Below are 25,338 nucleotides of genomic sequence, written 5' to 3' on the forward strand. Positions count from 1 at the left end.
AATAATTTTATTTGACAACTCCAAATAATAAGATACAGTTAATATACTCACTTAAGGCTATTACTTTCATAACTTTGAATCTTTTGAGAATGATATTCTTTACACTATTTTGCTCAGTTTTGTTTTAGACTTATTTCAATTGTCTTAATTGATAATATATATGACCCCTTTAAAGGCACTGTACACGTTTGGTAATTACTCAAATTATATATTAGTATAAAAACCTTAATTGGATACGAGTAATGGGGAAATGTTGATACTGATAGTATAAAACATTGTGAAAAACGGCTCCCTCTGAAGTAACAGTTTTTGAGAACGAGGTGATTTTTTCACTAAAATAATAAAATACTTCTGGCCAGAAGCCTTTTATTCCTTTTTGAACTTGGATACACCAAGTGAGAATACTGGTCTTTGACAATTACCAAACGTGTTCAGTGCCTTTAAATTATTTGCACTATGCAAGCAGTTATATTATTAATTACATATATTTAATAAATGATTTCCAACTTCAAATACACACAATGTTTACCTGATTGTTTTACACCTGATATTCTTAATTAACATTTTTACCAGTCTGTGTATTGTTACACAATTTTTAGTGTTTTTTTTTCTGGACTGTTTGAATCATGGCAAGTTTTAATTTCCCCAGTGTGGGATAATAAAGTTCTTATCTTATCTTATCTTATCTTAAGTGTGCTTTGCTTGTAAATGGTGAGCTTACTTTTTACAATAACATTCCTAAGAGGCAAGATTGCGTCATGGCCCAATTTCATAGAGCCGCTTAATGGTGAGCAAACTGTTTTGCTTAACGCAGCAAAAATATAGCGTAAACTTATTTCACAAGCGGTTGCAAGCTTAAGCACGTAAACAAACTGCGTGCGCAACATTTTAGATCAATTGCTTAAGCAAAAAAGAAGGTGCTGACAAAATGGCGGATGCAATAAATGTAGGGTGGCGCTAAAATGTGTATTATTTGAAATGAGTCAATGCGCCCCTTGAAAGGTTTACACACTTAATTGAGAGTAAACAAGAAGATACATAGTACAATATTTCTAAAGCATTTTAGAAACTTGTTTACTTCGCTGCACCTACCGCGGACACACACAAGCAAGGCTATGAAAAATTGGCTAGGTGCGCCTGTTAAGCACAAAATCGACTGTTAAGCAGCTCTATGAAATTAGGCCCTTGGATTTACTTAATATCAATTAAACTTTCTGAAATCTTACAAAATCAAGTGAGTCAATAAATTGTTTATCCACAATTATTTGATGTTTTAAATGCCTCAACGATATTTTATGTTTCCATTGTCGATTTCTCCCTCAAAAAGCCTTCAAGAATGTAGTGCCATGAAACTTTACAGAAAACAAATGTATAGAGGTAAAATATTAGGAAAGTTGCAAAAGGGAAAGGTCAACTGACCAGGCCCTCCTCTGGTGGTAGCAATTTACCCTTGCAAGGTTAATCTCAAGAACCATAAATGTTACTTGATTTCTTAAATAAACCAATTTGTTTTACTTACAACTTTGGACTCAAACTTGGCCAAAATGTATCTTTCAAATATGAAATGAAATTTTTGAGGTTTTTTGAGAAAGACATTAGGAGTTCATCAAACTCTCTGATTCATCAGCATCTTAATAATGTTTATTGCAAACTATATAATTAATGTTACACAAAACTGTTGCATTTCCATCTTCAACTCTACAAAACATTAATATCTGTACCATATAACCAACTTTTATAATTCACCACAAAAAGGTGGTATGCTTTAAGGAATGTGCTGAATTATCTATATAAATTAAGGGTGTTGTTAATCATAAACATGTTTCCTATTTTTTAAATCTGTAATCAATCTGAAGGGACGAACCACGCAAAATGGGTTAGACTGGTGTCCGCATAAACTCCCCATCAATGTTGTGGCATGTGAGGTATTATGTTTGTTCAAGTGCTGCAAAAACAGACCACTTTTTGATGTTAGTGTAAAACACCTACATATACCTCTGTTTGGTTGTTTAACACTTAGTGGGCACTGTTGCAGGTCTCAGGAATTGACGGGTAGATATCATCTGCATATGGCAAACCTACAAAGTACAGACAAATAAAATCAATTACACATTAAGTCACACAGAATCTTATTTTATCAACTAGTAAACCACACAGGAAACTGACTGGGTAGGTTTGTACAAATTTTGGGTTAAACAAAGAACAGTTGACTAGAAGGGGACTTGAAAATGCTGATGCTCCACCAACTGGGTGATTCTATGCTTTACAATGATGCAGTAGGCTCTACTGATGCCTTTTTATTCAACTTGGACCAAGATATAGGGCTTTTTTTAGTGAATTATTGAAACTTGAAAACAGGGTCAAAAATTGAAAAAAACGCAAGGGGTAAGTCCAGGCATTTTGTCTAATTTGAGCCAAATTTTGCATTTTTATTTTATGCTCTAAAATGATGCATTAGGCTCCACTGATGCCTTTTTATGCAACTTGGAACAAGATATAAGCTTTATTAAGTGAATACTTGAAACTTGGGGGAAAAAAAGGTCAAAAATTGAAAAAAAAAAAACGCTTCAGTTTTTATTTTATGCTCTTAAATGATGCAGTAGGCTTTGCTGATGCCTTTTAATGCAACTTGGATCGAGTTTTAAGCTTTTTTTAGTGAATAATTTAGTGGTTGTTCCACTAGTTCAATTTACCTATTGATGAAGACATCCTTGGATCTTTATGGTGGGCTTCATGCATCTATTTCTGATGGAGAGGTAGACTTCATCTGATGATGGTGTGTCTGCAGCTGGCCTAAATGAAAACAAAATATAAACTTTACTTTACAAATGCAAATAAGTTATGAACTGTATTCTGTGAAAAATTACCAATAAGTCATTCAAGGCCCTGGAACAAAGAGCAGGCCTGTATGCTTTAGTGTTCATAAGAGCACAAGGGCCAAGACATTTTCTCTTGGTAAAGGGCGCCCTTTTGATGCAGTAGGCTCTACTGATGCCTTTTTATGCAACTTGGACCGAGATATCAGCTTTATTAAGTGGATTATTGGAACTTGAAAACAGGGTCAAAAATTGAAAAAAAACGCAAGGGGTAATAAGTCCAGGCATTTTGTCAAATTTGGGCAAATTTTTTTGTTTTTATTTTATGCTCTAAAAAGATGCATTAGGCTCCACTGATGCCTTTTTATGCAAGATATAAGCTTTATTTTGTGAATTATTGAAACTTGAAAAAAAAGGTGAAAAATATAAAAAAAACGCAAGGGGTAAGTCCAGGCATTTTGTCTAATTTGGGCAAAATTTTGCTTTTTTATTTTATGCTCTAAAATGATGCAGTAGGCTCTACTGATGCCTTTTAATGCAACTTGGACCGATATATAAGCTTTATTTTGTGAATTATTGAAACTTGAAAAAAAAGGTGAAAAATATGAAAAAAACGCAAGGGGTAAGTCCAGGCATTTTGTCTAATTGGGGCAAAATTTTGCTTTTTTATTTTATGCTCTAAAATGATGCAGTAGGCTCTACTGATGCCTTTTAATGCAACTTGGACCGAGTTTTAAGCTTTTTTTAGTGAATAATTTAGTGGTTGTTCCACTAGTTCAATTTACCTATTGATGAAGACATCCTTGGATCTTTATGGTGGGCTTCGTGCATCTATTTCTGATGGAGAGGTAGACTTCATCTGATGATGGTGTGTCTGCAGCTGGCCTAAATGAAAACAAAATATAAACTTTACTTTACAAATGCAAATAAGTTATGAACTGTATTCTGTGAAAAATTACCAATAAGTCATTCAAGGCCCTGGAACAAAGAGCAGGCCTGTATGCTTTAGTGTTCATAAGAGCACAAGGGCCAAGACATTTTCTCTTGGTAAAGGGCGCCCTTTTGATTCAGTAGGCTCTACTGATGCCTTTTTATGCAACTTGGACCGAGATATCAGCTTTATTAAGTGGATTATTGGAACTTGAAAACAGGGTCAAAAATTGAAAAAAACGCAAGGGGTAAGTCCAGGCGTTTTGTCAAATTTGGGCAACATTTTTTGTTTTATTTTATGCTCCAAAATGATGCATTAGGCTCCACTGATGCCTTTTTATGCAACTTGGACCAAGATATAAGCTTTATTTTGTGAATTATTGAAACTTGAAAAAAAAGGTGAAAAATATGAAAAAAACGCAAGGGGTAAGTCCAGGCATTTTGTCTAATTTGGGCCAAATTTTGCTTTTTTATTTTATGCTCTAAAATGATGCAGTAGGCTCTACTGATGCCTTTTAATGCAACTTGGACCGAGATTTAAGCTTTTTTCAGTGAATAATTTAGTGGTTGTTCCATTTACCTATTGATGAAGACATCCTTGGATCTTTATGGTGGGCTTCATGCATCTATTTCTGATGGAGAGGTAGACTTCATCTGATGATGGTGTGTCTGCAGGTGCCCTAAATGAAAACAAAATATAAACTATACTTTTCAAATGCAAACAAGTTATGAACTGTAATCTGTGAAAATGGATGAATTACCAATAAGTCATTCAAGGCTCTGGAACAAAGAGCGGCCTATATGCTTTGTGTTTATAAGAGCCAGGCGCCAAGGCATTTTCTGCTTGGTAAAGGGAGCCCTTTTCAGTTTTGATTTTATGCTCTAAATGATGAAATAGGCTCTACTGATGCCTTTTTATGCAACTTGCATCTCACTACCAAGGACAGGTGATGCTTAATTTGATAGATGTTTCACTTAGTTACCTGTTTATGTTTGTTGTGTTGTCATTTAGCCTTCGAGAAAGACTCTGCTAGGGTCGAAACGTCAGGCCATTAACCAATTTTTGCAGAAGGGAACTAGGACAGATTTATGACCTGACAGCTGTTTCATTGTTCAGGAGTTTCCCTTACCAGTCTTAGAGAGGGCAATTCATCTTCCATTGTTAGTAAGATTATCAACTGCAGGTCTTGGACTTCACTGATGGTTGATGAGTAGATCTCTCTGGACATGACAACCATCGCTGACCCTCTGCAAAAAGAAAACAAAATCACTCTTTATTTAGCTTTAAACAATAACAAGGGCTGAATATGAGAGCACAAGCGGAGTGCTTCTGCTTCTTCAGAAATTATACTGCATGAAAAGGCATTGGAAGGCTTTTTAAAGACAATGGTAATTGTCAAAGACCAGTCTTCTCACATGGTGTATCTCAACATATGCACAAAATAACAAACCTGTGAAAATTTGAGCTCAATTGGTCGTCAAAGTTGAGAGATAATAATGAAAGAAAAAACACCTTGTCACTTGATTTCGAGACCTCAAATTCTAAATCTGAGGTCTTGAAGTCAAATTCGCGGAAAATTACTTCTTTCTCGAAAACTTCGTTACTTCAGAGGGAGCCGTTTCTCACAATGTTTTTATACTATCAACAGCTCCCCAATAATCGTTACCAGAAGTAGGCCCTAATGTTTTTTTTTTAAATTATTAATCTTTACTATTTTGAGTAATTACCAATAGTGTCCACTGCCTTTAAAGACACAGTTTGCACCCAAATCACTTTCAAACTGTAGACAAAATTGTATTTTTAACTGTAAAAAAGGTGTTTTTTACCCCGAATTTAGTAACGAACGGTAATATCCGCCATGTTGTCTTTCAACGCACTTGGATGATTCTATTAAACCGCAGGGGTGATACAATATGCAAGATGATTATTTACCTTTTTTAAAAATGTATTTCATGGAGTTTAAAACAATATTATAATATTTAAATTTCCAATTTTTAACGAATTCCAGAGTGGCGGCTTACCTTAGTGCTTAGTTACTAACAAGAAAGAAAAAATCAGGGATAACTTTCCGTATGGCGCCACCACTTTTTCACTCATATTTACAGAAAGGGATATCTCATTGAGGTAAATTAAATACTATATTATTTCATATCGAATGAAAAAGTGGTGGCGCCATACGGAAACTTTTCCAAAATCAGCAGCTAAAACCAAAACGAAAAAATAAAAGGGCTTTCCTCTCACAAAGGGAAGGGGACTGAAAAACCCAATGCACATGCATGCCATATCGGTCCGGGCTCGGACGGGCATGACGGAGCTGGGTCCAAACGAAGTTGGATTCCAACGTGAACGAGCTCGAAGTGAAACTGAAAGGCATGGGGTCGCAAGGGGGGGGGGGGGAAACTGAACCTGACTTCACTGGATTCAGTTGGAGTCTGGAAAACTAACCCTCATGAACACCATCAATTTAGCAACTCACCATCAAACTTTCTGGTCCATGGAACTCGGTAAAGACGTTTGAAGGTAGGAGAATCATAATAAGGCAGTTGGGCCTTCCTTGACTTAGATGTTGACGCCATCCATTTCTCTTTAAAAATGGCGGTATGCCATGACGACGCGTCATATGTCGTACGTCGTGTAGACTGGTCCCACTGCTGATCTCTACCATTAGTATGCATAGTAGAGATCATGTAGCTGGTCCCCGGTCTTTAGAGTGACGTCAGATTGCTGGCTCACGAATGGGACGACCGCCGATCTCCGTGTCACGTGATCTTGAAAGGCTCTTGGAAGAAAATATCTTGAAATTTGGAAGAAAATCTTTGTGCAAAACAAAAGTGCTCATGGACAACTCATTATTAATTGGAAATTTAAGGGAAGCAATAAATGCAAAAGCAAAAGCCTTTTTAGCCAGCATGCCTACAGTTTGTAACAAATGTCACTAAAATTCATCAGGGCTTAATTTCATAATAGAAGTTTAGCAGAAAAGACTGCTAAGCAAATTTCTCTGCCAAGCAAAAATTGATTGGGGCACCACCACAACAAAGTTAAAAGTGTATTTTGCCCGGTAACCTATTTGTGTAAGCATAACTTTTCTGTGCTTAGTAAGATGATTTTGCTAAAATTGAGCCCATGGTATCCAAATATTTTGGTGATACAGATATCAGTCTTCTCCAGTAGTTTGTGTTGCGAATTTGTGTTGTGACTAATATTAGGCCCTCAGAATATCACCAATAAAGTATCTTGGTGGGGGGGGGATGTTGGAACCTATAACGGGGTGATGGATTGGACTTGTGATGAGAGCTTGGAGTGATGGGCTGGACTGGTTGGGATAAGTAGGGCTTAGGGTTATGGTCTTGGCGATGGGATCGCCTTGTTGAGATGGGGGCTTAGGGGGATGGTTTGGGATGCGGGCTTGGAGTGATGGGCTGGGCTGGTTGGAATGAGGGCTTAGGGTGATGGTTTAAGTGATGGGCTGGGCTGGTTGGGATGAGGACTTAGGGTGATGGTTTAAGTGATGGGTTGGGCTGGTTGGGATGAGGACTTAGGGTGATGGTTTAAGTGATGGGCTGGGCTGGTTGGGATGAGGACTTAGGGTGATGGTTTAAGTGATGGGTTGGGCTGGTTGGGATGAGGACTTAGGGTGATGGTTTAAGTGATGGGCTGGGCTGGTTGGGATGAGGACTTAGGGTGATGGTTTGGGTGATGGGTTGGGCTGGTTGGGATGAGGACTTAGGGTGATGGTTTAAGTGATGGGCTGGGCTGGTTGGGATGAGGACTTAGGGTGATGGTTTAAGTGATGGGCTGGGCTGGTTGGGATGAGGACTTAGGGTGATGGTTTAAGTGATGGGCTGGGCTGGTTGGGATGAGGACTTAGGGTGATGGTTTAAGTGATGGGTTGGGCTGGTTGGGATGAGGACTTAGGGTGATGGTTTGGGTGATGGGCTGGGCTTGTTGGGATGAGGACTTGGGGTGATGGTTTGGGTGATGGGCTGGGCTGGTTGGGATGAGGACTTGGGGTGATGGTTTGGGTGATGGCTTGGGCTGGATGTGATGAGAGCTATGGATGATGGTAGGAGTGATGAGGTTGGGTTGGACTCGTGATGAGAACTTGGGGTGATGGGCTGGGCTGGTTGGGATGAGGGCTTAGGGTGATGGTTTGAGTGATGGGATGGACTTATTGAGATGGGGGCTTTGTTGGGGGGGGGGGGGGGGTGGTTTGGGTGGATGGTTGGAGTGATGGGCTAGACTGCTTAAGGTAAGAACTGCTAAGTAAATTTCTTTGCTAAGCAAGCAATCAATGGGGTACCAGTTGTAACAATTATGCAAACTTTATTAATTTTTGGCTGGTAGCACCATCGACAACCATTTTGAGGTAGAAACAAATGCTTGGTCGGCATTGGTCTAGGTGTAGTCAGAGTGGCAGCGAGTCTGCAACACTATTGACGTCCAGGATCAGTCCAGTTGTTTCCACTCTTTGCCAAAGTGCTTGGTTTTTGACGACGATTGTGTCCCTTGATAAATTATTGAGATCGCGTGGTCTTCCTAAGTTCTGTGAACGGGTACCAATGAATTGAAAATCTCAACATTAAACTGTACATCTCAATCAAGAAACTTTAACAAAACATTATTTTAGCTTTAGGCTTTAGCTTTTAGGCATTTTATTTTGTAAAATCAAACACAACACGTGGAAAACAACTTTAAAAGTACATTTTGTAGAGATGAAAAATAACTATTAAACAATACATGTGTTAAAAATATATTCATTGTGAGGAAGTCCAAAAATAAAAGTGCCTCTTAATATATGGAATGTGCTTTTGTAGGTAAAGCTTTGGCTTTTTGGTGCCGTTAAGATTTTAATAAATATTGCAAAGTAGTATTTCAGCTAGTACAGTTGTTATTAAAATCCCTTTGAAGTAAATATATTCTCGGGATCCTTGTTTAGCCTTAGCGAAATTGACTAAATATCTATATTTCATGCTGTAATGAATAAAAATCCAGAGCCAAACTTGGATGCACTCCTGCTGTCCAACAACACCTTGAAGTTTGGACCTGATCAACAATGTTAAGGTTATGATATGTAGGGAAGATAACGAAGATGACCAACTCTTGATGAAGACCAATGGTAACTTTAAAGTCTATAGTCCAATATACTTAAACCCTGAACAATCTGTATTCAAATGTTTTCTTATTTAAGAATCTGAATAAGTTTAAGAAACAAAATTCAATACTGGTCCATCTTGATCAGCTAAAATGATTGGTTTTGTGAAGGTAAACCCTGTATGCAACACTCTTTAACATTTATTTTAGAATGTAATCATCCTTACTCGCAGCTACGAGCTAATGCAAAGGACGCGGTAGCCAGCCACATCAACCCATTATTTCCTTTTATCAAGTACTTAAAGGAACACGTTGCCTTGGATCGGTCGAGTTGGTCTTTGAAAAGCATTCTATAACCGTTTGTTATAAAATCGATATGGTTAGAAAGATGTTGTAAAAGTAGAATACAATGATCTACACAAATATGCCACGAAATTGCATGGTTTTCGTTTTACCTCGTCGACAAACACGGTCGGCCATATGGGAGTCAAAAATATGACTCCCATAAATGGCCGACCGTATTAGTTCGCGACGTAAAATGAAAACTGGCAATTTTGAGTGATACTTGTTGGGATCATTATATTCTACTTTTAAAACATCTTACTAACCATATGCATTTCATAACAAACGCTCGTTCTTTTAACCATGGCCCAAATCTACGGATCTTCATAAGCAAAACAAAAATTGCTGAAAATTATGCTAAGCGAACAATAGTATTAAACCAGTCACAGTGATACTGGTAAGCAAAATTGTTCTGTGCTTAGCTACTTTTTTATGTGTTTAATCAGCTCTTTGAAGTTGGGTGGTATACTTGGAAATTCAGATTCAATAAAAACAAATACTAATAATTTTGTATTAGCGTGTGTTTAGTTTACTGTAACAATAAAAGTAGAAGTATAAAACAAACAGTAATAATATGCAACTGTATTAGTCCATCTTTTGGTAATTCTTATCATACCAATTAATTTGTAAAATAAATCTACGCAAATGTACTACTGCTATTACTATTAAAAATATTAACACATCAATCACACAAATAGCTGCAGCTGTAGAACCAGCTTTGGAATTTCAAGACAATATTAATTGTTAATTTTATCCATACGACCTATCTAATTTAAATTTTGGTACTGTAAGTACGAAGACTTTGTGCACAGCTTAAAACTGTTAATGTAATAGCCAAATACTATATTAAGTGCGTATTTTTACTTTTAACAGGAACAAATATATACAGATACTTTCCGCAAGGTGACAATGTACGCCGGACCATCGGCACACATGCTTGACCCTACTAAGGCATCGAGTTATATTTAACTATGAACAAAACATTATCACTCGTGGTTTATCGTATAAGAACTATTAAAACAAGACTTGGTGAAACAAAAAATAGAAATCTTTCAACCATATTTGTTTTACCTAAAAGAACAAACATTGGTGTATTACAGATATATTTGGGAAAGTTGCCAGTAATATTATTTTCAGATTTTATTTAGTACTCTATACAGCTCAGACATACTTTTGAAAGACTTGGAATAAATATACAACTATTAGAAATTTCCCTGGGGAAAAAGTTTCCTTGTTTTGGAAACGGAAGGCAAGGTATTATTCCTTTATATCTTTGTTAGCGATAATACAAATACTGGACCTGTGTATGAATATTGAAAAAAACTCTTAATAAGTTCACACCTGTTTCCCAGAAAAATTGACAAAAAGCGACTGAATCGGCTTGTCCCAAATTACCCTTAGTGGCCCAAAATGGCTTTTACCATATTGACTATTATGCATTTTAAATATATATGATGTCCTTTCATCAAGAACCCTAAGCAACAGCCACAGTTGCATATGTCAATTCAGATACAGCTGATCTAAAAAAACATTGACTAAACATTCCAAAATGGCCACTCAAAAGACACAATTGTTCATTTCAGCTTTAGTTTAAGAGTCTTATGAAAACTGAATTTTTTTAAATAGTATGAATAACTAAATAAAATTACTAACTATTCCAAAACTACTGCTCAAAAGATAATTTTTTTATTTTTATTACTTTAAAAATATGGCAATAATAGAAGCCTTTACATTGTTTTTATGTTTAATACCCAGTGGCATAGCCCCCACCCCCCTTCCCAATTTTGCAGTGCCCGCCCCCCTGCACAACACAACCCCCCAACAATAAAACATCGTCCCTGGGACCCCCACTAAAAAGCAACGCCCTCTCCCAAGTAAAATTCACTGTTAATAACGGAATGTAGTATGGCACAACTTTCCAATTCCTCAAAACTAAAAATTAAATTCCAAATACTGCTTTAAACATTTTTTAACTCGGTGAGTAAAAATACTTAACTTTAAAATTCTGCCATGCAAACAACTTGAAAAGGACGTTTCTCCATATTTTAAGCGCTGTGTACTTCAGCAGATGATTCCATTGTTTCTTTCCGGTATAAATCAAGTCCATCTCTGCTCGATCTGGTGGTCAAACAAACTCTTGTCACGTTGGCTTGCTTGGTTTGTACATGCCATAAACTGTTTCTGAATGCAATTGTTTCCATCAAAATGAAACTTGCTAAAGGTAGGGTCCAAGATTGGTAACTACTCCAAATATTAACGACCATAAAAACTTACCTAGTGGAAACACTATAGTTGATGATAAGTCAGACTATTTTCAGAAAGAACTCCCTTCAAAGAAATATGCCTAATTTTTCTCCACAAAACATTTGAATCTGTAAAGCAATTCACGCATGGACTGTTTTTTAGGTTTCTGATGGTTGGTGTCCATTCGCGAATGTAGCTGCGGCCAGAGCTGCAGGTTGTACCCGCTGTAAACTTGCTTAGCATGGATGGATTTTAAGTCATTGTGAGAATTCTGTGACATGTCTTTTCTTTATATTTTGTGTAAAATGTGTAGAATGTTGGGCCCATCATAAAGCTGCTTAAAAAAGAAGAAAGTATTGTATATATGATTTGAGGCATTGCATGGTGACTGGTGAGGTATCAATATATATTTGGTTTGCGGTAACACCATGTGTGTACCTACTTGCCAGGTAGAGTTTGTTCTTAGAGAACTGTCTTACTTAATTCTACAACTGCGGAGTAGATGTTCGGGTGTCCGGGAGACTTCAAAGTTCTGAAAAGAACTGTCCTGCTTTTTAACTATTACCCGGACAGATGGTATAGAAAATAGCCTGGGACTACTACTTAAGCTTATAGGATCGTAATACACTGTACTACTGTTTGGACTAGCTTGCTCTAGTCATCGTCAGGAAACTAAAGAGGAAAGAGAGAAGTGGGCTTATTTATAGGGGTTCAGAGGATCCAGTGTAAGTCAATCAATGCTCTGATTGGTTGTGTGGTTAGCGGGCTCAGGACTATTTTATTTCTCAACAATTGTATGCTTAGCAGAAAATGAGCAGGATACCAGTCACAATTGTAGTTTGTAACCTTATTCTGGTAAGCGTAATAATGTTATCCTTAGCTACATTTTGATAGAACTGCTTATTATTAAGCAATCATAGAGCTATGAAATTGGACCCAGAGCTTGAGTCTGGTGTTCTTATCTGCTCAGTAAAGACATTGCATTTAACTGAGATGCGCACTTTATTTTTACAGGCATTTTGACACATCTCACAATCTTAACACATCTCAACTCACCTTAGTCATCTTTGACTGTCTGTTCCTTAAGCATATTCAGGTCCCACTTTATTGCTGTAATCAAAGAAAAACATATACAAATAATAAAAAACAGAATCTGAAAATATAATATAATATAATAATACTAACTAGTTCTTATTACGGCCCATTTTCTGAATAACTTCTCAATATTATTGCTTCTTTTCACCATGGGGTATAAATGGGTACCTGCAAAGGTAGAGGTTAATTTTGTGTTTGAAAAAGCCTTGAAGCGGCACGACAACCCAGGGCAAGCGGCAATGACAACCTAAGCTTGTTTCATTCCAGCTGGCAAAAACAAATGTACTCTTATTATTTGAAACTTGGAATTCTGCATTCTGAACACGTTTTTTGATGATGTTTTTCTTCTCCCGACTGTAAAAGTTGCTTGCAAGAAAAATGACCTCTAAACTAACAACTTATAAATAAGGGATTAAAAGGGTAGGGACAAGTTCTTACACGGCCGTTTAAAGCCGGCAGGGTCATCCGTGTGTTAAGGCCCGAACCGAAGGCGAGGGCCTTTATCGCACGGCAACGACCCTGCAAGGTTTTAAACGGACGTTAAAGACTGAGTCACTACTCTTTTATTCCCATTCATATATGCCCTTTTGTTAAAAAAACGTTATAAACAATACAATTACAGACACTTTGACAGTTGACAATTCGAGGTTTGAAAAAAAACAAAAAAAAAAACATTTGTGAACAGTCTGTTGTGCATGGGTTGTGTGTACGCGCGATTACGCGCACGTGCTTAGAAATACATTACGACTGTTACTAATAGCTACGAATTGCTTCCGCGTGATAATCTTGTGTGCCTGACACGCAGAAGCCAGCCGGTTATAAACACTGGTCATTATCAACCGTTTAAACACCCCCACGTGACGCGCTCTCCACCAATAGGAGTAGAGAAACTGTCTGGGTTATTTATGAATATACTTACTTTTGGAACTTTGTTGATCCACCATTGCTGTAGAGTAAGAAACCATAATCAATATATTTGTTAACAAGTCTTTTACAATGTCCTAAATTAAGCTTATCATCTAAATTCAAATTTTTGATCCAATGTTTCCCGTAATGTTTTTTCTCCCTCTCTAGGACAAAGGCATTTAAAAAAAAAACTAAATCAATCCAGTACTCGTTGCTAAAGATTCAATTCAATTCAATTCAATTCAATTCAATTCAACATTTATTTCCACCATGAATAAACAATATAGAAAAAAACAAAAGAATTGATAGAATAAAACTAATAAGTGTAGGCATTACACAGGAACAGAAGCTTATAGACGATGTGACCTCTGACCTCACACGAAAACCATAACATGATTCGCGCGCATACCGCCGGGCAAAACCTTTGTGTTTTGGCAGCCAGCTAGAAAGTGTATGCAATCTTACTATGACTACGCAACTCAGTGACCGGCGAAACATGACGTATATAGTGTTTTGTCAACAGAGGGCGGTTTGAATGTAAACATAGGTCACATCGTCTATAAGGAATGCCTAAAACAAAATTTATATTTAAACAAACAATAATGAACAAGGACGACAAAATACATGAGAAAAAAATAAAAGAAAAAAACAATGAAACAAAAACAGACCAACAAAAGGGAGAGGACATAAAACGGATCCTTGTGACACTACTGTTTTCATTTTTAAACAAAAATATATATTGTGATGCTTGTACAGAAAAGAGTGGCTTCTTAAAGGAACATTACAGTTGCTGGCAGTGTAAGCACATTATGTAACGACCATATACATAGACTGATTTGCCATCCGGGTCATGAGAAAATAGTGAAAAAAATAATAACACATTTTGCAAAATCGATGTAAAAAAAGAGTAGAAAACGCTAATTGAGTGATAAACTCCAAACAGGATATTGGTTTTATTTATTTCTCATTAAATATGACATTTTAGATATAAATATTTCAAGGGATGTTTCTACTATCATCATCATTAGACTGTGTAATTTTTTTTTTTAATTTGTAAATTTGTGATCTTCGACAAGTTTCTTTCTAACAAATCCTGTAATGTTCCTTTAAATGTTAAGAATGTACAAGGATGCAAAAGAGCACACATTCTTATAAGATGCTTTGAAGTATAAAAGACAATACTTACTGAACCATCATTTCCATGTCACTCCTGTTGAAGACAGAAAATAAAAATACAGCGATTAAATTAAAAAATGGTAAGCAGAATCGGAAGTTTAAAGAATAGGGGTCAATAAGCCATTTGCGAGTTAGATTTGAATAATGTTTTGTACAATGACTTATTTAGTCACAATGTAACGCTTACATTTGAATTAAAAAATAGTTAATGGCCTGACGTTTCGACCCTAGCAGAGTCTTTCTCGAAGGAACACATTTGAATTCCTTAGACTATAGAGTTGGGGGAAGCTTTTGAAAGCTCGAATAAAAGCATAGTAAAAGGCTTCAGCTAAAGTCTTTCATTATTTGAGTAAGACCCAAAACCTACATTACTTCAGAGAGAGCAGTTTCTCACAATGTTTTAAACTATCAACAACTCTCTATTGCTCATTACCAAGTAAGTTTTTATGCCAACAATTATTTTGAGTAATAACCATTAGTGTCCAGTGCCTTACATAATCAATGTTTAAATCTTAAGTGGTATTAACTCACCCTTCAGAGTCGTCATACTCCATGCGTCTGTAGTGCTTGGCCAACTTGACTCCAAAGATGGTGGCTGGTATCAAGAAGAAGATACACCATCCCATGATCAACCACAAGGCGTTCTGTAACAACAATCAGCAAACAATAAGAATTAAAGCCTTTTTCATATGACCCTCCACCAACCACCAAACAAGGCAGCATATTTATTTAGTACATGGACAAAAGTAGGACCATCTGATTGCGAACAAGGGCTGACCTACATGTACACATGGTGAAGGCTTAAAAACACTTTTTAGGTTGCTAATCACAGTTTTTCTGATTTTTCCCAGAGCAAAAAATTCAGAAATCAGACTAAAATAGGAAGAATATCAACATGGCTGCAAAACCTAGATTCCTTTCGAAGAATTTCAAGATCCCCAATTTTGTAACTTTCATCTCACGCTTCAGAGCTTCCGCAAAATGACACTGGGTCATGAATTTGGAAAAAGTTTAATTCAGATAATAGACTCCAAAGTGTAGATTCTTGACTACAATATACTCGTCCAGGAATCTACACTTACTTGTCCATTCTCCTCAACTAAACACCCTGACCAAACTTACCACAGACTCCAAGAAGCCTCTACAGAAGATATTGATAGAGGAACTCCAGAGGTTATAAATAGGACGACATTTACCTATCTCTGTCTGGATCTGAAATTGAAAATAAATGAAAGGCTAATTTAGCTTATCTCATTCAGTGAATTCACTCACAGTTTCTTCTTGAAGGTTTTAATTTTTATTTTATTTTCCTCTTCAAAAGTTAGTTGAAACTTTTTTTTTCACAGTCAAACTTCATCCAACACAAAAACTAAAATTAGGTTGAGAGAGGTACCCCGTATAGTCAGCAGTAATAGTAACAAATAATAATAAAGACTTGTAATAAGCATGTATTCAGCTGGGTGTTCAAGACGCAATAAAACAGACAGAAACCACAACATTCCGAGACCTCCCAATGTCCGAGACCTGCAAAATAGGGTCTTGAGAGTGAGGGCGAGACCTCATTAAAAAATGTCAACACTCAGTAAATCAAATGTTCAATAAAACTTGACTAGTGAGGCGGCCCTTAATCAATGAGGATTGCAACTATGTACCGCTTTTACTTTGGAAATAACAAAAAGTCTTCAAACTAGGTCTCGGACCAAGACTAACCGAGACATGTGCCCGAGACCACAATACCTCCCCCATCGTCGAGATCTGAAAAATATGGTCTTGAGACCAACAGCAGGACCACCAGACACTGATTGTTAGGCGCACAAAAACCAGGCTGTAAAGTAACGATATCAAGAAAGAAAGATTAACATTACCTGAAGCAGGGCGTAGGTGACAAACTGGTCTGGGTATCCCAAGATCCTGTCCTCATAGTTATTAATTTCCTAAGGGAAAAAAAACAAAAATACAGGAAAAAAACAGTAGTAATAGCTAGTTCTTTTAAAGCTCTTCAATAAATGGGCGTCTCAAAGAACTTATCGTCATTTATTTGTGGACAGATTTTTTTAAGTTTTTGATTCATGAGACCCTTGTCTTTACGTGACACGTTGTAATGGTTTCAAGATAGTGCAAAGCATTCAGCAGCCACTGCAAGAAAGACCGCAGTAAAATCCCTTCTCTTAGCGATGAGTGGAACTCGGTTCATTTACATTTACTGAACAACACACAGGACCAACGGCTTCATGTGCCATCCGAAGGACAAGGCAAAAGAAAATTTCACAGGACTCGGGAAAGAACTTAGTATACAGTGCTTAATACAGATCTGGGTATGGGTGGGCAAAACAAAATTATAAAAGGTAATAGACTAAAAACCAAGTCAAAATACAAGGCTCCAGGTACAAGTTTGGGTTTGAAACCGTTTCCACAAAGATGATAGTCTTGGAAGAAGACCTTATCCCAAGTTTCCCAACCACTTCTCCTGGAGTGGTTTGTGTTGTGAGAGCAGTTCGTTGATGATAGCGCCGTCTTCAACAAAGACTACAGAGATGAAAGCAAGCCAACTTGAAGCAAAAATACATTTTTTCCACCACTGGTTCTTTGCCAAACCACAACTCATTATTGAGATGCATGTATTAGATACTGCATTTGTTCTACTTACCGATATGACAAAACTTGTGGCAGTAGTGTCCAGGTAGTTCTGAGCCACGTCAGCTGCAGCGATGGTGTCATTCACACGCATCTGTAAGAGGACACAGAGATACCAAAATCAAGAATTACACAAACAAAACTGGCCAGGATAAAATCATATGCAACTCTCAAGCAAATAAAGCCTGGCAGGTGACAAATTATTCATTAAATTCCCTTTCATATAATTAAAACATGATAGAAATCAGCCATTAAATGTAAAAGTTATTGGTCCTGGATTCCTCAGTGTGTTCTGTAAACCCAAACAATTTCACACAACCGTTTGGCGCTCTGAACATGTTTTGCATTTCGGTTCTTTCCACTCCAGTTTGAATAATAAATTATTTACCATAATTAGAAAAATTTGATCTCACTCTTTCGAATGATGGTAAGCTTGGGTATAGAGGGTGACCATGGACAAAACTACAGCTTTCAGGGATGTGATAGGCTAAAAACAACAACACCTAAAGTATGAGCGCAAAGCGTAAAAGCTTGCAAGCAGAAGCCTGCTTACATACACTTATCTTTGGTTTTGAAAGCCCTACTCAGCAATCTGGGGTGTTCCACATGGTTTGGGCCAATTTTTCTTATGAATTTGATCTTAGTTATGGATAACTACAAAAAAATCCAGATTTCCTGTTAAAAACAGAGAAATCACATCCCTTAGCTTTACTACGAATGACTTTTGTGTTCACGCTATTTTGTGTGTTGTCTTCAGCAACTTAAGTGCCATTGGGGCTGAAAGGGTTTTTAATCTCTTGGATAAGTACTCACATCGATGGGGGAGGTAGCACTCTCCAGTGTAGCAATGTCGCCCGATAGAACATCCTGAATGAAAGGCACAAACAAAAACACAAATGAAAACCACTTTCATCATCACAACAGCAGCTCATCATCCTGGTTAAATGAGCTCCTTCGAAAATCTTGCTACAAGATGCTCCGTGAAAAAATGTGCCTTTTAAGTGTTTTGGTATCTTTTTTAGATCATTTTTTGGCCATGACATGAATCCCTACTCACTGTGAATGAAGATGTATGTAATATCATTTTTTTTTGCAAAAAGTGAAAAACACGGAGCAATGTTTTCAGGAGAGTCGTGTAAACTTGTTGTACATGCTAAAATATATATTTTTCTCTTGAGACGAAATTACTTTTGTGACATTATTTTACGCATTTCTCAAAAAACTACAACACTTCAGCAAGTTATATTTTAATCAATCAATCAATCAAAAACCATTACTATAGTTTAACCTTTGGTTTATAACCAAGGCATGTGATAGGCTGTTAAAAACAAACACAGTATGAGCGCAAAGCGTGAATGATTGCGAGCAAGAAAGCTTGCAGGTACGAAGCCTGCTTACATTCATGTATCTTCAGTTTTGAAAGCCTACTCTGCAACCTGCGGAGTGTTCCATATAATTCCATCTTAATTTTCTTATGAAGTTGATCTAAGTTATAAAATATTATTTAAAAAGAAAATATTTTTTGTTTTTTTGTCTTTATTAATTTCTTTTTGCGGCGATTGCTATCTCCCCAAAAAGAAATTGAAGGTTTAAAAAACGTTTTTCCGTTAAAAACAAAGAAATAATAATAGCGGCTTCTTATATAGCGCTCAGATCCGTCACCCAGTGACAGTCACGGCGCTTCAACATTATTACCCCTGGTCACTGGGCCTTAAAATCATTCCTTAAACCATCTCAGCTCCCTTGGGAGTATACAGCCTGTGCCGCCAAATATGTAGCGCAATCAAGGCTAATCCATCACAAGAACCAACTCTGCCCTCACAGGTACCCATTTACCCCTGGCATGCCTGGGTGAAGAAAAGCAATTACAGTGAAGTGTCTTGCTCAGGGACACAAGTGTCACGACCAGAATTCGAACCCACACTCCGCTGAACAGAATCACCAGAGCTTGAATTCGGTGCTCTTATCTGCTCGGCCACGACACCCCATAATCACATCATTGATAGCCTGAAATTGAGAAGATCTTACCCTTTGTGACAGGAGTGGTGCAATATTGTCGGTCTGAATGCCATCAAGGTCATCAGCAAAGCCTTGGAATGTAGCTATATCACCCTGTCCAAAAAAAAAAAAAAAACAGGGATAAAATACTTGGCTAAATAGAAGTTTATAGTATGCCATGGTGCCCCTTTCTTTGCTTACTGGGCTAAAACAGCAAACTTTTTTGGCTCAACTACAAACCCTCACCAAAACTATAAACCGGTTTTGGTTTGTTTAACTATTACTTATCAAATACTTAATTATTCTTTTTTGGGGAGTAGGACTGTGAACAGAAGAGGATCACCCTTAAAGCCCTTTTAAGATGAGAGCGATTTACCAAGGGTCCCTTGGTTATTTGTAGCATGGATTCAAAATTTTACAGAATGGGCGTCTTGTGAAAGGACATTAGTTTTATACTGTCCACATTCATTGTACAGTACAAAATGAGAAGAGTTCACTGGGCACCTTGAAGAGTACAAATATTGTTCTTTCACACAAAGTGCAATTTTTTAAGGTTTCACAACCATGCTAAAATATAGCAAGGGACCCCTGCTAAATCGCTGTCGTGTGAAAAGGGCTTAATAGTCTTTCAGGTATGATGGGAAACACTACTGACTGTTGCTACTGTATACAAGAGACATGATAATGACTGTGCAATTCTATCGAGGTGTGGGGAGGAGGGGGGGGGGTTGACTTACGTCAGACAGCGTTCCTGCAAATGTACTAAGAAGGGCTGCCACCACAGAGAGATCATTGGGGTCGTTGACATCATTGGTCAGGTCTTTAGCAAGCTGAAAGCAAAAGAAGGAAAACGGAAATAAATAAATAAACCTCCGAAAACACTCCAATCAACATACTGGAAGAATAATATGTTCGTTGTGTTTAGTTTTTTTTGTGCTTAAAGGCAGTGGACACTATTGGTAAATTACAAAATTTATTAGCATAAAACCTTTCTTGGTAACGAGTAATGGGGAGAGGTTGGTAGTATAAGACATTGTGAGAAATGGCTCCCTCTGAAGTGGAGTAATTTTCGAGAAAGAAGTAATTTTCCACGAATTTGATTTTGAGACCTCATATTTAGAATTCAGGATTTTAAGCAAACAACAGCTAAATACCAGTAACAAGCAATATGCAACAAATGGAAATTTGATTGGTAATCGTGTTATTATCAAGGAAGCAGTTCTATGACGTTGGCCCTGGGGTGAGAGCCACTGCTGATAAAACTAGGACCCCAATTTTAGTGGGTATGTTGATCTGATGGCATTTCCACTTTCAATAACTTTGGGAATTATAGATATCAAGGAGCTTCTACGATCATTGTCCTCGACACTAGAAAAGTGGATCAAAGAGCACAAGTTTCTTATATCTGGGGAAAATAACATCCAAATTTCTTCATCAAACAGACATAAAAAAGTTTGATTTCAGTTAAACGTCTGAAATTTCTCATCCCTTTCAAACTCCCTGATAATTATCGATCTCTTTTACCTCGTCCTTGAAGAGTGTCCAGTCGATGGTGTCAGCCGGTGAGTCTCTGAAGTCGATCAAAATCTGCCGGGTGTCGGCAGTCAAAATATTGATGCTCGTCAGATCACCAACAACCGCGTTGAAATCATTGCTGATGTTCGGCAAGAACTGAAAAATATATCACAATCATGGTACAATCATGGTCAATTGATATATTGATATATTATATATTGGACGCCCGTAAGGTTTACAGTGATTCCATGGTACTCTGGTGCAGCCAACTGCAACAAGCTTCCTAGTGACATAAAAACCTCATCCTCGTACTATAAAAAACCCATGTTAATATCACCTTTGGTTCAAAAGATATGAAAGTGGAAACTTCTGCTCTAGCAATTCAACAGGCATGCAACTGCCCGTTGAAAAATAAAGAGGACAATTTTCAAAGGCACAATGCAAGGGCGGAGCAAGGCAGCTGAAACGCCACGGGACATGATACCCACAATGGTACCCTAGAAAATGTTGCTTATTTTACATGATTGTAGTTGTACACTGTTGTTGCCAGGCATATATTAGGCGTTTTTTTTTTTTCACGTTTACAAAAAAACAAAACGCGGAATTCCGCAGAAATGCGGAAGAGTTGCATGCCTGATTCAAAGGTTACGGGCTCGAAACTAATCCAAGTGATTTGCCTATGTTTTTATCCACTGAACTTAGGAAAGTATACATTGTGTAATACACATCGGTGAAATCAAGATAAAAAGCAAATTACAAGCTGGTCAAAGTCTGATTCAACCACAGTTCTAATCGGGTATTCGGTATAATAATAATAGTGGCTTCTTATATAGCGCTCACTGGTCACTGGGCTGTTTTATTTCAATCCTTTAACCATATCAGCTCCCTTGGGCGTTTACAGCCTGCGCTGCCAAATATGTAGCACACTTAGCTTAACCAATCACAAGAACCATCTCTGCCCTCACATGTACCCATAATTATAACCCTGGGTGAAGAGAAGCAATTATAGTTAAGCATCTTGCTCAAGAAAACACAAGTGTCATGATCGGGATTTGAACCCACACTCCGATAACTTAACCACCAGAACCCTTTTATATATACTTTTACAAACCTGTTGGTAGTCCAGGAGGCCGGTGACGTTTAGGAAAGAGTCCAGTTTGAAAGCTTCAAATGCTGCTCTGTCGTTCTCACAGTCACTACAAGAAATTACAAACATTTACCTTATATAAAAAGTAAGCGCACATTACAATTCAGCTACTCTTTCAGGCACCTGAGCTCCAGATATTAGATAGTATTCTGTATAAATCTTTCCATTGTTGATAAACAAACCGCGATGGTTGGCTTGGAGTCCATTTCACAAAGATAGTCCTTACTTGGGACTAGTCCTAGGACTCTTTAGGAGTTATTGACAACTTAAGGCTATATAGTCCTTATTTAAGAAGAGCAGCATTTAAGAAGAGTAACTCGTCCTAACTCGAGATAAGACCTCTTTGTGAAATCCACCCTAATGGATGGCCAAATGTAAGTAAAACACTCAATCATGTCAACAGACATTTTAACCAAATGTAATATTTTCTGCAAATTTTCAGTTAAATGAAATACCTCACATGATTGTTTGCTTTGTTTCCATCAAATTCAACACTGTGTTTGAATATTTGTGTAACATTTTTACAAACAGTAACTATCTGTTTTTTGTCTTTTTTTTTTTTCAACAACACAAACTTAAAGCCAAGATTCAAGCGTATTTACGGTGAGACACATCATAATTTCTTGAAATAGAACCAAAAACCTGTTGCATTTCATGAAAACATGTGTTGTCTTCACTTATATTTCCTGGTTTCAGTGTTTCATTGTAATATTCTTAACAACAACAACTTTACTTTTGAAGTTCTGAAAAGTAAAACAAAATGAAAGCGCAAAGAGGCACAGTAAGGATTTTTAAATACTGTCGAGAAACACTTAAGTCAAAGTTTGGGAGTTGAAAGCTCCTTTAAGATTGATGAAGTCTGAATTCAGGAAGCTCCAGATAACACGCTAAGAAATTTAAAGATTTGATGTTTGGACTTACTCAAGCAGACCTGTCATGGTCAGAGAAATGTTTTCATTTCCAATGATGCTACCAAGGAAGTACCCAGGTCCCAACGCTCCTGGCTTGTCAATTGTCTGCCAAAACAAAGAAAATGTTTTAAGGCCCTGGGCACCTTATGTAATTACCGAACACCAGTCTTCTCACCTGGTGTATCCCAACATATGCATAAAATAACAAATCTGTGAAACTGTGGACTCAATTGCTCATTGAAGTTGCAAGAGAATACTAATTAAACACCCTTGTTGCATAAATTTGTGTGCATTCAGATGTCTTAATCATTATAAAAAGATTTCAGGCCTTAAGCCTTTTATTTATTGCCGTACGAAATTCCCTTTCTCAAAACACTACACTACTTCAGAGAGAGAGAGAGCAGTTTCTCCTGTGGTAAGAGTAGCGTCTCCTCAATGATCAGTAGATTGCAATGGAAAACCTTGGAGGAACGTAGAGCAATCTCCAGGCTAACACTCCTATATAAATCTGATCACTGCATTTCACTGCATTCGGATTTACCTGCATTTGGATAAATCTTTCGCCTTTTACTAAAGGTTTCCATGCAGAGGAACACCTTAATTCTGCGCCTTGAACACCCAGCAGGATGGATATGTGCGCATTACAAGTGCTTTCACCTTAATTCTGCGCCTTGAACACCCAGCAGGATGGATATGTGCGCATTACAAGTGCTATCATTATATATTGTTATATTGTATTATAAAACTGCTATCAACTCAAACCACAGGGAAACCAAACTCTCACTAGGAAATCATAATCACATCGTTCACCCACCCTTCAACCAATAAGGACTGCTACAAATTTACCGTTGTCCCAAGAACCCTTGTTGAACATGTTGAATGGAATCGACTACCAGTATGTATCAGAGAAGCTATTTCAATACTCACTCAAGACTAGGTTAGATAAAATCTGGTTGAATGTTTTTCAAGAATTTTTTCTCCCGTTGTTATAATTCCATATTTTCTTATTTTTAATTTGTCCATATTTCCATGTCCAGCGCCCTAGAGCATGTCTACATGATTAGGGCGCTATATAAGTTTTGGTATTATTATAAAAATCCAAATGACCACTTTCATAAAGGGGAGCTCACCGCTAATCCCTTTCACCACCAATTTTTGTCGGCACTTGCCACACCACACCTGCAACTTATATATCCTTTGAGGAGTTTGTTTCAGTTTTCGACGGATACAGATACCTCATAAAAAGAAGAAGAAAACACCCTTGAGGCTTTAAGCCTTTTTGGGGTACGGCGGACGTGATAAGCGCGCGTCACACGCGGCGCGACTTATACCACGCTCACCATGTTGATGGTCAACAGGTTTACGTGGAAACGCTGTGTCGCCTAAAATGCGCACTTCACTGAATAACACACGTTCTATTTCTATGGTCAATACGCACAAATTTACCCAAACCTTATAGTGTTGTAGCATTGTGTCCGCCATATCTCAAAAAGGCTTATTGAGTGGCTGTTTAATTTCTTACCTCTGCGAAAAGCTCTCCAGAAATGATTGGGTCACAGATGAGACGATCCACCGGTCCACCAATGACAAATAGTAACATGGTAAACACCATGAAGAAAGTCAGAAAGATGAAGGCAATCCCAACACCTCTGTCCATTCAAGACATAATAATAATAATATTAGTAATACGATACATTTATATGACGCATAATGCAGGAGCCTCTTTGCGCAACACGAAACATTAAACAACGACAACAAATATATACATACTAAAAGCAGTCGATACAAAAGGAAGATTCAAACAAATGTGTCTATAAAAGTCCCTTGAAAATGTGAAGAGCGGCAGCTTGACGAATATGTCTCGGCTTTTCTTTACTGCACAAACCACTGCCACTGGGCTTTAAATGTGCAAACCCTCATGCATGCGTGCTCCTATTTAAAATTTTATATTATTTTTGTGAAATTGTTTTACTCATTTCTCAAAAACTACAGTACCTAATTATTTAAGGGAAGCTTTCTATCACCATTATCTTTACACAGCGTAAGTTAAAAATGTAAACCTGTGGACATTTGTGTTTTGTGTCATACAAAAAGTACCCAACCCCTTTAAGGACACATACACATTATATGTCATTGACATTATATGTCATTGACATTATATGTCATTGACATTATATGTCATTGACATTATATGTCATTGACATTATATGTCATTGACATTATATGTCATTGACATTATATGTCATTGACATTATATGTCAGGAGTCATTCGCGCCTACGTACTTCACTATTCAACCACTAATTGAAGGAACGTTACAGAATTGGTAAGAAAAGAAATCGTGAAGATCACAGATTTACATAAAACTTAAACTGTCTAATGATGATAAAACATCCCTTATTGAAATATTTCTGACTGAAATGTCCTTACATGATGAGAAATAAATAATCTCATTTCGGGCTTGAAGTTTATTTATTGCTCAGTGAGCGTTTTATACCCCCAAAAATTGCATTGATGTCATGCAAAATGTG

The 25,338-nt window shown here is 37.3% G+C and overlaps 1 protein-coding gene and 1 long non-coding RNA gene across 2 annotated transcripts in view; both read right to left on the reverse strand.

The window, feature by feature from the left end:
• Window positions 1-404: 404 nt before the first annotated feature.
• On the reverse strand, window positions 405-6,312 carry LOC117295007. Its single transcript, XR_004519612.1, has 6 exons — window positions 6,224-6,312; window positions 4,877-4,994; window positions 4,327-4,426; window positions 3,602-3,701; window positions 2,694-2,793; window positions 405-2,078 (listed from the first exon to the last, which is right to left on the reverse strand). It is a non-coding gene; the product is annotated as an uncharacterized LOC117295007 (long non-coding RNA).
• Window positions 6,313-10,988: 4,676 nt separating this feature from the next.
• Window positions 10,989-25,338, reverse strand: part of LOC117294626 (prominin-1-A-like) — a 46,734-nt gene continuing 32,384 nt past the window's right edge. The window contains exons 14-28 of the mRNA XM_033777122.1: window positions 24,332-24,458; window positions 22,820-22,914; window positions 21,863-21,947; window positions 20,761-20,907; window positions 19,974-20,066; window positions 19,267-19,350; window positions 18,052-18,105; window positions 17,252-17,332; window positions 16,470-16,538; window positions 15,727-15,816; window positions 15,136-15,248; window positions 14,615-14,638; window positions 13,442-13,468; window positions 12,484-12,537; window positions 10,989-11,301 (exon numbers count right to left, since the gene is read on the reverse strand). Of these exons, the coding sequence (XP_033633013.1) occupies window positions 12,510-12,537; window positions 13,442-13,468; window positions 14,615-14,638; window positions 15,136-15,248; window positions 15,727-15,816; window positions 16,470-16,538; window positions 17,252-17,332; window positions 18,052-18,105; window positions 19,267-19,350; window positions 19,974-20,066; window positions 20,761-20,907; window positions 21,863-21,947; window positions 22,820-22,914; window positions 24,332-24,458 (1,117 nt within the window). The 3' untranslated portion in view covers window positions 10,989-11,301; window positions 12,484-12,509. The remainder of the gene's footprint in view (window positions 11,302-12,483; window positions 12,538-13,441; window positions 13,469-14,614; window positions 14,639-15,135; window positions 15,249-15,726; window positions 15,817-16,469; window positions 16,539-17,251; window positions 17,333-18,051; window positions 18,106-19,266; window positions 19,351-19,973; window positions 20,067-20,760; window positions 20,908-21,862; window positions 21,948-22,819; window positions 22,915-24,331; window positions 24,459-25,338) is intronic.

This window comes from Asterias rubens, chromosome 9, assembly GCF_902459465.1.
Source record: "Asterias rubens chromosome 9, eAstRub1.3, whole genome shotgun sequence".
Taxonomy (NCBI): domain Eukaryota; kingdom Metazoa; phylum Echinodermata; class Asteroidea; order Forcipulatida; family Asteriidae; genus Asterias; species Asterias rubens.